This window comes from Octodon degus, unplaced genomic scaffold (assembly GCF_000260255.1).
Source record: "Octodon degus isolate 3935 unplaced genomic scaffold, OctDeg1.0 scaffold00055, whole genome shotgun sequence".
Taxonomy (NCBI): domain Eukaryota; kingdom Metazoa; phylum Chordata; class Mammalia; order Rodentia; family Octodontidae; genus Octodon; species Octodon degus.
This window is the reverse complement of record NW_004524631.1, coordinates 13,258,501-13,274,809: the sequence shown is the minus strand read 5'-3', so window position 1 is coordinate 13,274,809 and position 16,309 is coordinate 13,258,501. Positions and strand designations below refer to the sequence as shown.

The 16,309-nt window shown below is 46.4% G+C and overlaps 1 protein-coding gene across 6 annotated transcripts; it reads right to left on the bottom strand.

Moving 5' to 3' along the window:
- Positions 1–4,688: 4,688 nt before the first annotated feature.
- Ftsj1 (FtsJ RNA methyltransferase homolog 1) lies at positions 4,689–15,437 on the bottom strand. 6 transcript variants are annotated; one of them, XM_023717857.1, is made up of 14 exons: positions 15,081–15,437; positions 14,868–14,999; positions 13,347–13,538; positions 13,019–13,088; positions 12,841–12,931; positions 12,240–12,318; positions 9,405–9,457; positions 9,263–9,316; positions 9,077–9,179; positions 8,890–8,973; positions 8,364–8,467; positions 8,089–8,286; positions 7,863–7,904; positions 4,689–5,031 (listed from the first exon to the last, which is right to left on the bottom strand). In XM_023717857.1, the coding sequence occupies exons 3-13, from the start codon at positions 13,465–13,467 to the stop codon at positions 7,872–7,874; spliced, it is 990 nt and encodes a 329-aa protein (XP_023573625.1). In that variant the 5' UTR covers positions 13,468–13,538; positions 14,868–14,999; positions 15,081–15,437; the 3' UTR covers positions 4,689–5,031; positions 7,863–7,871. The 6 variants fall into 6 exon arrangements, with proteins under 6 accessions (XP_023573625.1, XP_023573623.1, XP_004633572.1 ...); XM_023717855.1 differs by having other exon boundaries at positions 15,085–15,437; XM_004633515.2 differs by having other exon boundaries at positions 8,364–8,461; positions 15,085–15,437.
- Between the last annotated feature and the right edge of the window lie 872 nt (positions 15,438–16,309).

Here is a 16,309-nt window from a genome sequence, read left to right as displayed (position 1 = left end):
CTGAACTCGGGGACAAACATGCACCTGTATAGTTACACATGTTCACGGGCACCTAGGGGTGCACATACATGCAGACCCAAGCAGTGATCAGGGTCTGCGCTTCTGCAGGTGCACCTGTGGCCTCCGACCTTATCTGTGCAGAAAACAAAGGAGAAGCGACAGCTTCATCTCAACTGCCTTTTTTGTAGACAGATTTTTCTTTTTTGGTAGTGCTGGTGGTTGAAGCCAGGGCACCAAATATGCTAGGTAAGTGTTTTATCAGTAAGTTGCAACCCCAATCCTTATTTAATTGAGACAGAGACTCAAGTTGTCTAGGCTGGCCTTAAATTGTAGTCTTTCTGCCTCAGCCTCTGGAGTAGCTGGTATTATAGGTGTGTACCATCACCCCCAGGTTGTCATAGCATTTTTTATTGAACACAAAATATTTTTTAAAAAGTTATAGTTTAAAGAGTTAGTTTACAGTAAGGCTAAGTTTCACCCTTTCAGCACACAGTTCTGAGTTTTGACCAAAAAAAGTTGGAGAAACACCAGCACAGCAGCCAGAGGTGTCTTGGCACAAAACCTGCCAGCTCACTGTCCTCTGTGCTGAATGACTTCCATCTCTCAGAGGAAGAGCCAAAGTCCTCTCCTTGGTGCATGAAGGTCCCTGCAGGCCCTCTCTGACCTTACCTCCTTCTACCAGATCTCTCCATTCTGCTCCAACTTCAGTGAGCTTGCTGTTCCTCAATTGTCACGCACCCTTCTGTCTCAGGGCCTGTGCACAGGCTCCCCTTTGCCTGTATCCCTTTATAAATGTCCTTCCTGGAATCATACTGACTGGGCAGAGGACACTCCTGGAGTGTAGAGACTGGGGAACGCTTCTGAGGCTTCTGACCTTGGGCAGAAACATTTCCAAACACTACAGATTGAAGGATTTTTTTGGGGGGGAAGGCTCAGGATGCCTTAAGGGCACAAACACTACAGATTGAAATGTTTAAAGAGTTAGTTTACAGTAAGGCTAAGTTTCACCCTTTCAGCACCCTTTCACACCCTTTCACCCTTTCACCCTTTCAGCACACTCATGTAGCTCAGGTGGCCTCAAAATTGTGGTGACCCTTCTACTTTAGTATCCTGAGTGCTGCGTTTGTGCTAGGGTTAGATTAGTGCTGGGATTATAGGTGTGTGCCACCACACTCAATGAAGGAAATTTTTTCTGTAGTTTTGACCAAAAAAAGTTGGAGAAACACCAGCACAGCAGATCTCTCCATTCACCCAGACTGGAGTGTGGACATTTCTGTGATCATTTGCAGTATTCACAATCGTGGTGCCACTAAATAGGCTGTAGAAACTCCTGCAGACTAGGCCACCGCTGCTGCTAAACTCACCAAACATGGACTCTCACAGGCTCTTGCATGGACATTGTTCAAGTTATTCTCTAATGGGGGTGGATTTGCTTGGGGTCACTCCGTCTTGTGTGGACACCTGACATATATTCCTGGGTTGTGCAAATTCCTGAGGTCCAAAAGACTAGGGTGTGGACATTCCTGGGGCCAAAAGACTAGGGTGTGGACTTGGATGAATCAGTGTGCTGGGGACACTTAGACATATGCAGTTGGGTATGGACATTACTGGAGTCAGACAGGTACAGTTTTTGTCATCAGAGACTGACGTGTAGATACACCAATAAACATACTCAAGTTTAAATACTGTCTCCAGAAGTAGAGTGGACACTGCTTGTCACAACCTTGAGGGTATATACTCTTGGGGCCAGACCAGGGTGTAGCCACTCTTCAGGTCACAACCAAGTTAAGAAAATACCTGGGGTCACAGACTACAGAGGGTAGAAAGTCCTTGGTTCACAGAGAACACAGGTATCCAAACACAGGGTTGGTTCTTGTTTGCTAAATTGCAGCTTCATGACTGCAATCAAGGCAGACTTTCTGACATTTAGAGATTTTTATAGGGTCTTCCTATACTTCAGGCTGGCCTTTTACTCATGTAGCTCAGGTGGCCTCAAAATTGTGGTGACCCTTCTACTTTAGTATCCTGAGTGCTGCGTTTGTGCTAGGGTTAGATTAGTGCTGGGATTATAGGTGTGTGCCACCACACTCAATGAAGGAAATTTTTTCTGTAGTACTGGAGATGGAAGCAGGGCCTTGTACATGCTAAGCAAGTGTTCCACCTATGAGCCACATTCATAGCATCACCATTCAATATTTTAAAGCACATATAGGTAAGTATGAATGCTCGCACATGTGCACATGAGCGCATACACACACACACACTCAGGACTCTAATGGAAACTAGTTTTAATAAACAATCATTATTATATATTCAACAGAAGCAAGCTCAAGATACAGTAATAATGGGGATTTTTATTTTTCAGTATTTGTGACATGATCTCGCTATGTAATTCAGGCTGAGCTTGAGCTTGCTACAATTCTGCCTCAGCCCCCCAAATGCTGCAATTACAGACATACACCACCATAAAGGGGCTTTTTTTTGGCGGAACTGGGGATTGAACTCAGGCCCTTGCACTTGCCAGGAAAGCGCTTATTCTACTTACCATCTCCCTGGCTCCTTAAAGGGGCTTTTTAATAGAACATAAAATTATAAGATCTACTATCACCCAAAGTGGTGAGGAATGTCAATATTTCAACATGCCTATAACATTCTTGTGACATAAAAAATGATTTGTCACAGTGGGAAAACTGCAAACTACTTCTGATTTTTTTAACCAGTATCTGTAACTGAAAGTAAAGCTAAATTTCAGATAGATTAGTGGAAATAAAGGTAAAATATTTCCTTCCTTCAAATTTATGGTTACCTCTGACATAGGATATCCAAAAGGTGTATAACTATGAATGTCCATTTTGTATCTGTGTATTCAAAGTGGTTGGGATAGATATATAGTTGCATTCTCTTAATGAATAGAATGATTTGTTCTAATGGTGTTTGTAAATAGGATCACAAGTCTGCATCTTGTACAGCAATTAACCACTAAGAAGAATATATGCAGTGTATTATTTGTTGAAACTGTACTTTCGATTTGATTTGAAACTGTCTCATTGCTATATGTTTATCAATAAAACTTTGAAAAGAAAAAAAAGCATATCCAAAAGGTTTTACAAGAGGCAAGTCCTTGCAAAGCTCAAGAAATTCTCACCACAGCACAGCAGACCTCTTTCTTTCCTTGTTCTCCTCATGGAGTATTATAGTTTAGATCTAAAATGGCCCTCAAAGCTTCATGTGTTTGGTAGGTGATGAATTATGAATTATGGGGGGAGGCTCTATAGCTGACTTGCTATTAGGAGAGGAGGTCGGGTCTGAAGAGGCAGGTCCCTGGGAGAGTGACCCAAAGGGTGGATCTCCCTTTCCAGCTGCCACAATATATGCAGCCTCTTTCCAGAATAGGCCCTTCCACCATGCAGTTTCTGCCCCTAAGCCAGACAACTAGACAGACCTCTAAAAACAGGTCAGTCAAAAAAAAATCTCTCCTCAATCTGGTGTCAGGCATTGAATCCCAGGAATAAGAAAGTGACTAAGGCAGATTTTGATAAAATGGGGTGGGGTCATTGCTGTGGCCTCGTGGTTTAGAAGCCTTAGACATGTCAGTTAGAAAAGCCCTAGTGTTGTAAAGCCAAGCTTGATGAGAGACTGTGGTGAGAGTTTAGAAGACCAGAATGGGAAAAGGCAGATGCCATTAAGGCCAGCTCAGATTTCAGTTGGGAACAAGGACTCTACCAACAATTGGTCTCCAGGCCATTAGTATTATATGTTGGCAAAATTTCTGTCTATATTCTGAGATTTAGCAGGAGATTGAGATTAAAGATACTGGATTACTAAATTAGAGGGAGGAAATTTCAAGGCAGACCAATGGTGAGGCTGAGGCATGGGTACGGTTCGCAGCCTTTACCCAGATGTATAATGAGAATCAAGAGCAAACGATCAGCTGAGTGGTTTTAAAAGTTTTGAGTTTTTACCAAAAAGGAAGTTCCTATAAAGTTGAGGCCATAAAGTTTTGGCCAAGGAAAGCTGAGTTGCTAAAAAGATTAGCATTATAAAGAAGCCAAATACTTTATATTAGGACAATAGGAAAGATGCCTTGAGGGCACCTCAGAAATCTGCAAAACTCCACCCCTCTGAGGCAAAAGTGTATTGAAGACAAGAACCTCAGGGCACCATGCTGGAGAAGGGCTACCTAGGAAATTGGTTCCCTAGGATTTGGTTCACAGTGCTCAGCCATCGAGGAACTGGGGGCCGTTGCAACGATGACATAAAAGGGCCCAGTTACCCCTTGAGCTGGCGGCAGACCTTGGCATCATCCGTTGGTGCTGGTTTTACAGGCATATAGAACTCAAGACTTAGGGGTCCAGGAAGCTTCCACTCAGATTTTAGAAGACCTGGGAGATCAGTGCATGAAGCTGTGAGTGAAGCTAGAGGTGCAATAGAGACTCCAGGAAGTTAAGATACCAGGAAAAGGGAACATCATGAGCAAAGCCATCCCAAAAGAGAAATCATTAGGGCTCAAATGGCAAAGCCACAGGGGTGGGGCCACCCAAACAATTTGGAGTTTCCATCTTGCTACGAGTTGGCCCAAGTATTAGACATGGAGCTAAGCATTTAATGCTGGGCTTCATTCTTGTATTGGTCCCATTCCTTTTTCTCTCCCTATTCCTCCCTTTTGGAATGGGAATGTTCAAATGTTAACTTTCTTTTTATTTTTACAGGCTCACACCTAAGCATTTGCTCTGAGTCTCAGAGGCAGCTTTGGACTTGAACTTTCAATAATGCTGGAACTGTTTAAAATGTAATCACCCATGCTATTCCCATGCCTTTCTTCCTTGCCAGTCAACTATGCACTAAAGGATGTGAGCCAAAGTGAACCTCCTTTAAGTTGTAGGTGTTGGGCACTGTGTCTCAAATGGCTGTTGCAGAGTCCCATTCCTGGTTTGTCTTCAAGATTTGTTGATGATATCTGAGGACAAGTTCAACTCAAATTCTGCTTTTCCTGATAGGCAGCAGTTTCTCAGTTGTTAGCTTTCCAGTAAACTGAAAGTCAAAGAAAAATAAAAATTTAAACAAAATTGCATGTTCTCAGGCGGTAGGGATAGTTGTCTACCCTGAAGCCAGAAAACTAGAAAGACCTCTAAAAACAGGTGAGACAAAAATAAATCTCTCCTCAACCTGCTGGACACTGTTGAAGTTACTCTCTAATGGGGGTGGATTTGCCTGGGGTCTCTCCATCTTGTGTGGACACCTCTGACATATATTTCTGGGTTGTACAAATTCCTGAGGTCCTCAGCTCTGGCTCTCACCGTATGAGTGGACCAGCAGTGGCTTGGTTAAGTCAGCAATGAAGCCCTCAGAAGGTCATAACCCCGACAGACAGTGAAGGCCTCTGTAGGGGAATATGAGTTGAGGGGTAACAGACTGCCACCTCCATCTTGTGCAGACCTCATTCCAGAGTGTCTCCGTGCCTGACCATGATTTAATGGGGTACTACAAAGAATGCTTCCTAGTATTCTATTACTTCCTGTTTTTATGCACTGCTGGGGATGCAACCCCAGCTCAGTAGCAGAGTGCTTGCCTATCAAATGCAAGGCCCTATGGCTAATATTAGCATCCTCCAAAAAAAAATTCACTTTATTTTTCTTTTCCATTTTTAATGTATTTTTGGTAATGGGTGTCACTATGCAGCTCAGACTCACAGTGATCCTCCTGTTTTCAGCCTACCCAGTGCTGGGATTACAGGCGTGCACCACCATACCTGCACTCCTTCAAGGCTTGGCGAGGCCAGTGTAACATGTGGGACCAAGTATCAAACCCCTGGTCCCTGTGCTTGCCAAAGCAGGCGCTTAGTCTGTTGAGCTATCTCGCCGGCCCTCCCACTTTCTCTTCTTCTATTTTTTTTTTGTGGTACTAGGGATTGAATTTAGGACCCAGTGCTTGCCAGGCAAGTGCTTATTCTACTGAGCTATCTCGCCAGTCCCTATTATTTCTCCCTTTTACTGCAATCAATAACACAGAAAATGCATAAAACATAGAGGGATTGCCTAAGCTGTTATTTTATGTAGGTGTAGGATGTTCACTCTCATTGCTGTGTGGTTCTTCACTATGAAGAGACCATGATTTAATGGGGTACTGCAGAGTGCTTCCCAGTATTCTATTACTTCCTCTTCTCATGCACTGCTGGGGATGCAACTCAGGGCCTCATATATGCTAGGCACACAGCCCACTACTGATTGAAGGCAACCTGAGTGGGAGGCCCCCCAAAAAAAATCCACGGGGGCCTGCCTATTAGCTCAGGTGTTTTAAGTGCCTGCTAAAACAAACAAATAAACAAAAAAAGCCAGCCTACATACTAAGACCGTCTTAAATACACACACACACACACACACACACACACACACACACACACACACTCTCCTGACAGCTTTCCATAGTTGTGGTACTATTTTATGCTCCCAGTAGCATGGACCAAGATTGCAATTGTTATATATCCTTCCAAATGTTTAGTGTTGCCCATCTTTTTAACTGGGCTGGAACATTTTTTGTCTTTTTGAGACACAGTTTCACTATGCAATGCAGGCTGGCCTTGAACACCTGCCTCAGCCTCCAGTAGGCATGTGCCATCAGGCCTGGCTTAGGCTGGAACTTGTGATCCTCCTGCTTCAGCCTCCCAAGTGCTGGGATTACACGAATGTGCCACTGTACTCAGCTGTAATTTCATTTTTTTTAAAAAAAGTCTCCTTTTAAGAGAAGGCTTAGTCAGAATAACCTGATAGGGCACTGTCAAAAAAACAAGACATCCACCAACACCTGGGGCTTACCAAATTTTGCTATGGGTCAACTGCACCAGTCATGACTGTCTCATCCTTGGAACTCTTCTGTGTCCTCTCCACTGTGTCAAGTTTCTGTTTAAACATTACCCAGGGAGACCCTTCCATGACAGCCCTTTTGAAACTGCAATCAGCTATACCTATGTAGAACTCCTAATTGGTTCCATTCTGTTTTATTTTCTCTATTTTTCATATTCACATAACTTTTACATACTACTTACACAGAGATGACATCACTAGGTGACATGATATGGGACCACTGGTGTGTATGCAGTCTGCTACTGACCAAAATGTCATTATCAGAAGAAAAATGTCATTACATAGTATATGACTATTGCCAAGATATATAAATGTGAAATAAAAGCTACATAGTGTGTTTGTGTATTCAGACTGATTTTTCCTCTGTGGTAGTTGGGATTGAATCCAGGGGCTCATACAAACTAAGCAAGCACTCTGCACTGAACTACAATGCAAGTCTTCTTATTACCTTCAGAAAGAATCTTGCTAAATTGGCTAGGCTGGACTCCAACTAGCAATCGACCTGCCTCAGCGTCCTGAGTAGCTAGATTATAGGCACTGCAACACTGTGCCTGCTCATAGCGTTTTATTTATTACTCTTTTCCAAAATTAGCAGCTCTATAAGGACTGAACTATTTGTGTTCCCCCTCTATCTTCAATTATAGAACAATGCCTGGCATACAGTAAGTCCTCAACAAATACATACTGCCTGCCTCAAAATGGAATATGTAAAAGCTTCAAGTAGTTCCTAGCAGACAGCAACAATGTCTAGTAAGTATCTGTTGACTAAAATCTTAGTTGATGCAACATTTCAAAGGTGAAACCAAGCCAGATATGATGGTACAAGCCTGTAGTCCTAGCTATTTTGGAGTCTGAGGCAGGCAAGAATGCTTGAACCCAGCAGTTTCAGATGAACCTGGGCAAAGTAGCAAGGCCCATCTCAAAAAGGAAAAGTTATATTTTATGAAGATTTTTCTTATAGATGCCCTTCACGCTAACCCTAATGTACAAAGGCAGACTTACCTTAACGTGTTAAGGTGTACAGTTCATTTTGTTGTCCTTTATCTAGCCAAGAAAAAAAAAGTGTCTCAGATACATGGCTAAATCTTTCTTTCCATTCATCATGCTTAAGTTAACCCATTGATTTTTATAGCTATTGGTAAGCATGAAAAGAGGGACCATGAGATTCAGGGCAGAAAGAGACACACTGGGAAGGGGTCAGCGTAGGCTCAGAGCCATTTTTTCAGACCTCAGGGCCCAGCACGGTGTGGCATTGTATGGCAGCCAGGGGTTGAGACAATGCATCCACTCTGCTGATGGGGCAGTCCTGGGGGTGGGTCTCCTTGGCCAGCTGCCCCTTCTTCTTCAGTGTGCAGGCCTCCTGGTATGGAGGTGAGATGGGGGGCTGTGTGGGTGGAGTATACTTGTACTCGGAGCCATCCTGTAACTGCAGACACAAGAGGCAGGAGACCATGAGGCCCTGGGAACTAGGAGAATGTCCCCTCCCACTGGCAGGGCACTCACATTCAGTGGGTAACTGCGGTCTGAATCATAGGCGCTCAGGTCCCCACAGGTCACAAAAGGCACAATAATGCGGGTGGGACCATCCAGCTGGTTGAAATCTGAGTCTTAGGAGAAGGCAGGGAAAAGACTGAGGACAGGACCAGTCACGACTCAGGCCATAGTCTGGGTGCTTGTTCCTCCCAACATAGCCCCCAGCCACCTTCCCCTTTAGTTCAGGTCACCATCTCTTTGGGGAACCCTCCACCACCCCTTCTGACACCCCTGCTCTGAATCTTTCCAGGCACTCATGTCCATTTTACATTCTATTATACACTGCCCGAACCTCGTATCAGTGGGGCAAAAGTCTGACATGGATGACCTTTCTAGTTTGGGACATACAGTACAGTATGACTGAGGATCTTCCTAAGACAGAACTCCTTTAGTCAAGTGGAGACTTCCCTGAGGTAGGGCTGAGGCTGCCTCAAGATGTCCAGTTCATGAGGTGGGAGACAGCATTCCAGGTATGGCCCCTAGCTCTGGCTCTCACCGTACGAGTGATCCAGCAGAGGCTTGGTCAGGTCAGCAACGAAGCCCTCAGGAGGGTCATAACCCCGACAGACAGCGAAGGCCTCTGTGGGGGGATGTGAGTTGAGGGGTGACAGACTGCCACCTCCATCTTGTGCAGGGTGCATTCCCAAGTGTCGCCTTGCCTGCCCAGCCTCCACCCCACTGACCAATGCTGGAATTTCGGCTGCTCCTGGGCTTAGCGCAAAGCACGCTGGAGAAGAATACTCGTAACTGGCTATAGAGCAGCGTCACATCCCGGCCTCGGAATATCTGTGGGGTGCAGAGGCTGAGATGGGACAAAGGTGACCTTCAGGAAACTCTCTCTCCATGATACCACATTCCCCAACACATACCTTGGCCACAAAGCAGCCCCCTGGCTTCAAGACATGGGTAGCAATGTTCAGAGCCTGTGGGCAGGACAGACGGCTGAGGCCACTTCAGGGGAGACAGGCAGGAGGGGGCCAAAGGAGGGCAGGGGCAGCCAGGGTTACTCACAGCTAGCAGGAGCTGGGCCTGCATGTATTCATCAACATCATGGAGGCCCGTGACTGTGGTGAGAGGAACAGCATTAGAGACCCTAGTGGGTTGTAAGCGTCTTCTTGTACCAGAGAGATTAGATGGCTACAACATTCTGAGGCTCTTATTAAGGTTCTGGGTACACATTACTACCCGCCAACTGGACACATGTTTGGAACTCTCAACCCTTAGGAACTAAGTCAATGTAAATTCTAAAATAACTTTAAGCAATGACAGATGATCCCTATGAGTTCAATTCACAGATTGGATCCTATAGGTCCATTAAGTCCAAGTCCAAACTCGTGGACTCCTTGTTTAAACCTGCTCCTTCTTCATCTCACCTGGGTCTTCTAGGTATTCTGGCCCAAACTTCAGTTCCCTTTGAGATCCTTCTCCCACCATCTCCCCATACCTATGCTTCACACAGCAGCAAATTCTATACCCAAGTTCCAGATATTAGCAAATCATGGCAGCTCTATTTTAAAAGATGCCCTCTATCAGTCCTCTCCCTTTCCAGCACTCCTCTCACCCCACCTTCCTGACTCAGCCTTCAGATTAGCTGGGATTACAAGCATGTACCACACTCAGCCTTACCACATTTTAATGTCACTTAGCTCTTTTTTTTTGGGGGGGGGGTGTTTGAAACAGCGTCTCACTAATGTAGCACAGGCTGGCCTCAAATTCATAGTGAACCTTCTGTCTCAGCCTTCTGAGCGCTGGAATTTTAAGTATGTGCCACCATGTTTGGTTCAACTCTTTCTTTTTCCATTGGCTCCTAATGGAACATCACCTTTATGAGGTTATACATCAGGGAACTTCTTTTTTTTTTTGTATTTTAGGGAAGGGTCTAAAGGGTGTTCAGGGTCTCACTACTAGATCGGACCCATAGTGATCTGCCTGTTTACAGCCTCACAAGAGCTGGGATTACAGGTGCGAGCCACCATGCCAAGTGTCAATTGCCATCTCAGCTCCCCCTGAGTGTGGGGCCGGCACAGCAGGCCCGGGGATCCTGGGCCTCTGAGCCTGCACCTGCTTGCAGGTGCTTTAATCAGCTGAGCTATTTGGCCAGCCCAAGGGCAATTCTATTCACATGTTTTCTGAACAAGTGCTTAGCAATTTCTTTTTCCTAGTACTGGTGATTGAACTCAGGGTCTCTGCACTGAGCTTATTTTTATTTTATTTGTTTTCTTTTCTTTTTTTTTTGCTCTAAATGCCCTAAGGGGTGGTTTGCCTGGCTGGAGTGTTGTGGGGATCGAACTACAGCAACCTGAGGCTGACAGCTTTGTGGAAGCAGCCACTTAAACAACTGAGCTAAGGCCAGGCCCCCTATTTTATTTCTTATATTTATTTTATTTTACTTTTTAGTGGAACTGGGGACTGAACTCAGGCCCTTGTCAGGCAAGCGCTTATTCTACTGAGCCATCTCCCCGGCCCCCTAATTTTTATTTTATGTTTATTTTTTTGGTCAGGGTCTACAAGGTCTCACTATATAGGTCAGACTTCTAGCGATCCGCCTGTGTTCTGCCTCCCAAGAGCTGGGATAACAGGTGCGTACTACCATGTCCAGTCTCAATCTCCATCTCAGTGTGCCCTGGGGGCAGGGCCCACATGGTGCAACAAGGATCAAACTCTGGTCTCTGCATCTACCTACGCAAGTGCTTTAACCCACTGAACTATCTGGCCAGCCCTTTTATTTTTAATTTTAAATTATTTATTTATTCATTTATTTACTTGGTATAGGGTAGCGTCTTGATATACAGCTTGGACTCGTAGTGATACTCCTGTCTCAGCCTCCCCAATGCTGGGATTTCAGGCATGTGCCACCATGCTCAGTTTTGGTGCCAGCATAGCATACCCAGGGTTCCCCCAGGGTCAGCTCCACTTGTGGTACTGGGGCTTGAACCTGGGTCCTTGTGCTTGCCAGGTAGGTGCTTAGACCACTGAGCTAGCTCCCTAGCCTTATTTTTTTTATTATGCATCAGGATCTTGGTAAGCTGCTCAGGATAGGCTTGAACTTGAATCCTCCTGCCTTATCCTCTCAGAATCCTGGAACAAATGTGTTACAAATAGAGGACTAAAAAGTATAAACAAAAACAAACAAACAAACAAACAAAAGGGCTGGCCAAGTAGCTCAGCAGATTAAAGCCCTTGCAAGCAGGCACAGGGGCCAGGGATTCGATCCCCGGGTCTGCAGTGCTGGCCAGGTCCTGGGGCACACTGAGATGGCAATTGAGACTGGGCATGGTGGTGCATGCCTGTAATCCCAGCTCTTGGGAGGCTATAAACAGGCAGATCACTACGAGTCCGATCTAGTACTGAGACCCTGAACACCCTGTAGATCTTTCCCTGAAATAAAAAAAAAGAAACAAAAAAGAACAAAAAAAAAGTATAAACAGTAAAAGGAGGGTCAGGGAGATAGCTCAGTAGCCCTGGCAAGCACAGGGTCCTGAGTTCAATCCCCAGTACCACAAAAAAAAAAGTTAAAAAAAACAGTAAAAGGAAATTGGACAGGTGCAGAGGGATGAGAAAAGGGAAGGTAGACACAAAGAGCAAAACTGAAAGGGAAGGCTGGGAGTGTAGCTCAAGGGTAGAATCCTTGCCTAGCAGTATGAGGGCAAAGGCTGATCCCCAGCACCAGAAAAAAAAACAAACCTAAAAAGGGGTGTGGATGGGAGAGAAGGCAGAGGCAGAAAGAAGGCAGCTAAGTTAGGTATGTGTATGTGGGGGAGCTGAGATCAGAGAAAAAGACACAGTCAGCCAAGGTGGGAGACATAGAGGACACGCATGTTACCTCCCCCTGCTTGTTTCATTTACCATCAGGAGCCCCGTCACACACCACTAGATCTGCATGGCAGCCCTCAAAGTGCTGGATGATTTCCTTGGCAGTAGAAAGCTACAGAGAGATCAAAGGGAGACAGAGAAAGAGACAGAGAGAGGATGAGTAACCCAGCATAGCCCTCTGGTACCTGCAAGTCCAACCACGGCCTCAGGTGAGTCAAGTTCTCAGGCTACATTAGTCTAATACTGGATTTCATCTCTGGGGCTTGCTTCATCACTTTTGGTGGGCTCTCTGTGATGATGACCTGTTGGCTATGTTTCTGTGCTGCTAGTCTTTTTTTTAAAACTGGTTGGGTGTTCATATAGGCTCTTAATATGTAGCTGTAGTTGGGCCAGAACTCACAGCAATCCTCCTTCTTTAGCCTCCTGAGTGCTAGAATTATAAGTGTGTGCCACCATGGCCGGCTACTTCAGTCTCTGAGTGTGTCTGCCATCTTGGGATAGAACCTAGGGCATTTTGCAGGCCAAGCAGGGGCTCTACCACTGAGCTGCACCCAACTTCTGTTTCTACGGTTAAGCACTCTCTTCTGTTTTACCCATCACCCAGCCCAAAACCCCCAGTCACACACACCCTCACCTGGGTGATGTCTCCCTGGATCTGTATCACACCTGGTAGGGGAGCCATAGCTTGCAAATCCACAGCTACCACACGGCCAGGCCCCTGACCCCTGTGGAGAATGTGGCCCACATCAGCCCAGTTTTCACCCATGGCCCCTCCATCACCCAGGCCACCTCTCCTAGCCCCCACCACTCACCCGATCTTCTGACTCAGCACCTGGCTCCAGCTGCCCGGGGCTGCACACAGGTCGACTGCCCGAGTCACACCTGAGCACACACAGCAAAAATGTACTGGTCAGTTGTATCCACTTCTGCAGCTCCTCGTCCCTCTCCACTGGGGAGCACCCATGCCTATCCACTGCCAGCTGCCACCTACTCTTGGGGATTCAGCCATCTTCTCACTCATCTCCCTGTCCCCAGAGACCCTTCAAGTCTGCCTATCCACCACAGGGAGTTCTGGGGACCAAGTCCACTTGTCTATCTTGTGTCTACCCCAACTTCTGGGTGTGTGGTTTGTCTTAGGACCTTGGAAGAGGTGGAACTCCTCATCGAGTTGTAGCAGTTTGAAGGCACTGCGGGCCCGCCAGCCATTCTCCTTGGCCAACCGGTAGTAGACATCCCGCTTGTCCTTTGACGTCCGTCCCATCTCACACTGCTTGCCCACTTGCTGACAGATGCCAGCTAGATAAGTAACAAGGTGAATGGGCCACCAATTACCTGTGCAGGGCAGAGAGCAACATGTACACCCAAAACAATGCTCATCCAACCAACACAGCAGCTCACTCAACACATGAGAAGACTAGAGCCCACAGCCCAGGGGCTCCATCACATTCCTCTCAGTTCTCAAAAACTCAATGCTTACCTGACAGATGAATGAGTACTGACCCTATCTACCTATCACTGTCACTGACATTCCACTTAGTAACCTGTAACTCTCAACCCTACACCTACCTCATCCCCTTTACCATCTCCAAAGTTGTCTCCATTACCCCTTAATCACAGAGCCTTTCAGCCCCCATTAATCCTTGCTTTTTACTTCTGTTACTCTAATACTACCTCAGTGTACCTCCTACTTCCTTAATCTATTTACACTATATTGTACTTCATCAATCCCTTGAATGATTAGGCCCTCAGAATTCCTTCATTACTATGCCTTTAACCATTATTGATGGCTTAGAGCAGTGACAATGAAACTTTCCAAATGAAAGTTTTAGCACTCTCAGTGACACAAACATCATTTTAGCTCCCAGTGCGACTATTTCTCTGTAGCCCTCCACTTTAGGCCTCAGATCACACTTCTGGTCCCCAGTAGCAGGTCACTATGGTGTGGTGTGGTCTGGTTAGTCCCTGAGGCTCCCACTGCTGCTCCCTGTTCTTCCCCTGCCCTCTACTCACCACTGTGACTGCATCCCAACATCATACTATTCCTCTTTTCTTGCTGTCCAGTCACTAGAACACCCCATCAGCCTCTCTCTCTTCTTTCATCACTGCCCTCATTAGTCCCTTGGCTGTGACCCTTACCTGTCTCTATAATTCCCTCCAGACGCTCCCCATTATCATTTTCATTACTACACCCTGTTGCTCGGCATTAGCACGGGGAATAGCAGTCACCATCAATCCCTCCAGAACCGCACCCCCAGCCCCTCCTTACTATGTAATCTCTTCCTTGATTGATTAGGAAATGCACCCACTGGCCCTCAACAGTCCAGTCAAGTCTTCAAAGATACCTGTCAGTCAGTCCACCCAACGCCCAAATAACAGCCTTCAGCCACTCAGGGTGCATCCTGATCACCTTGGTAACCACCCCACCAGGACCAGCAGATCTGCTCCAGGCTTTGCCACAAGTCGCACCCCAGTCTACCCCTTCCCGCATTCTAGTCCCCATGTGTAGATAAACTTTGGGTGTGCAGCAGAGCAGGTACTAGACACCGACACTATACAGCTGGAGAAGCAAGGACAGACCTCCTTTTAACCCTGCGGGAGGGACAGCGCAGTCAAGCCTCCAGTCTGGGCTGGAATCCTCGGCCTCTGTGCCCTGGGGCCTACCTCAACTGGCGGGACAGGCGGGCAGCAGGCCAGTCCGAAAGCAGCCCGAGCCTCGGCAAGTGCGCCAAACGACGAGAACTGGCAGGGCTTTGGTTTGTGTTCGTAGCTGACTCGGAGGCCTGAAACACATGCCTGCCTAATGGTTACCGCGGCAGGGCCAACTTGGCATAGCAGAACCCCAAAGCGCCAGAGCGGTCTCAACGGGACCCGAACCTACCGCATGGATCCAGTCAGGTGGTGCCGACGTTTCCGGGTCACACGAACGGCCGCTCCCAGCATGCAACGAACACGACTAGGCGGCTGAATCCACGTACTACGTGGCCGAACGTCGCGACGCTGGAGGACGGATTCTTTGTGTCTCTGTTTGGAGACCAAGATCGACTTACTTCCCCCCGCCCCCCTTTTTTGGAACCGGTGTTTGAGGGTGGTGGGGGAGGAGTGTTTCTGAATCTATGAACTACATTTCCCAAGATGCAACGGCATGACCTAGCCCACTCATTTTACTCCTGGTGCGAAGTGAAATTACTGGCGGGGGCGTGAACGGCAGAAAAAGTGCGGCGATACTGTGCGCGAAAGGTACTGAGATGCAATTTCAAATCCTGCTCCCGCTGGTTGGTAACATTGTGTTTAATTTTGACCTCTCTGAATTTTGGTTTCCCCATCTGGGCAATGGGATAATCAGTGATACACAATATACTGCGTTATTAAAGGTTAAGCGGTATTGTTTAAGACACTATCCCACACCTTTTTCGTCTTTTTAAAAAAAATCTTTTTGATACAGGATCTCGCAGTGCAGCTCAGGCAGGCCTTAAGCTCACTTCATATCCGAGGCTGGTCTCGAACTTGCAACGATCCTCCTGCCTCCCAAGTGCTGGGGTTACAGATGTGTGTCACCAAGCCCGGCTTCTTTCTTTATTTTTTTCGGAGACAGGGTCTCACTATGTAGCTCAGGCTGACCTTAAAATCACTATATAATTCGCAGCAGCCCTCCTGCCTCAGCATCCTGAGTTCTGGGATTATGTGCACCATCTTTCCTAGCTTTGTTTATCCTTTCTTAACTCTTTTTTTTTTGGAACTGGGGATTGAACTCAGGCCCTTGTGCTTGCCAGGCAAGCACTTATTCTACTGAGCTATCTCCCTGCCCCTCCCATCCTTCAAAGATTACATGCATTGCAACCCAGTGCACAAAACATAATATAGTAATGGGACATATTTCTTTTTTCCTTTTTTTTAAAGTGGGAAAAAAGTATATATTTAGAATTTGTCAGCTGGACTCAGTTTAGATGATCCCAATTTTGTTGGCAACATCCAATGCATCATAATCAGGAGCCAGCCGAACATATGCCTTCTTCTCTCCATCAGGCCTGATTAGGGTGTTGACCTTGGCAACATCGATGTCCTAGAGCTTCCTTACAGCTTGTTTGATTTGGTGCTCATTGGCT

What these genes read in the sequence shown, in the direction of transcription:
- Ftsj1 (XM_023717857.1), bottom strand. Translation starts at nt 13,467, where the DNA reads ATGGGACGGACGTCAAAGGACAAGCGGGATGTCTACTACCGGTTGGCC. An exon ending in TCCAGGGAGACATCACCCAG is followed by an intron (nt 12,319 to 12,840) that starts GTGAGGGTGTGT and finishes ATCTCTCTGTAG; the next exon opens with CTTTCTACTGCCAAGGAAAT. An exon ending in GTGTGACGGGGCTCCTGATG is followed by an intron (nt 9,458 to 12,239) that starts GTAAATGAAACA and finishes CTCTCACCACAG; the next exon opens with TCACGGGCCTCCATGATGTT.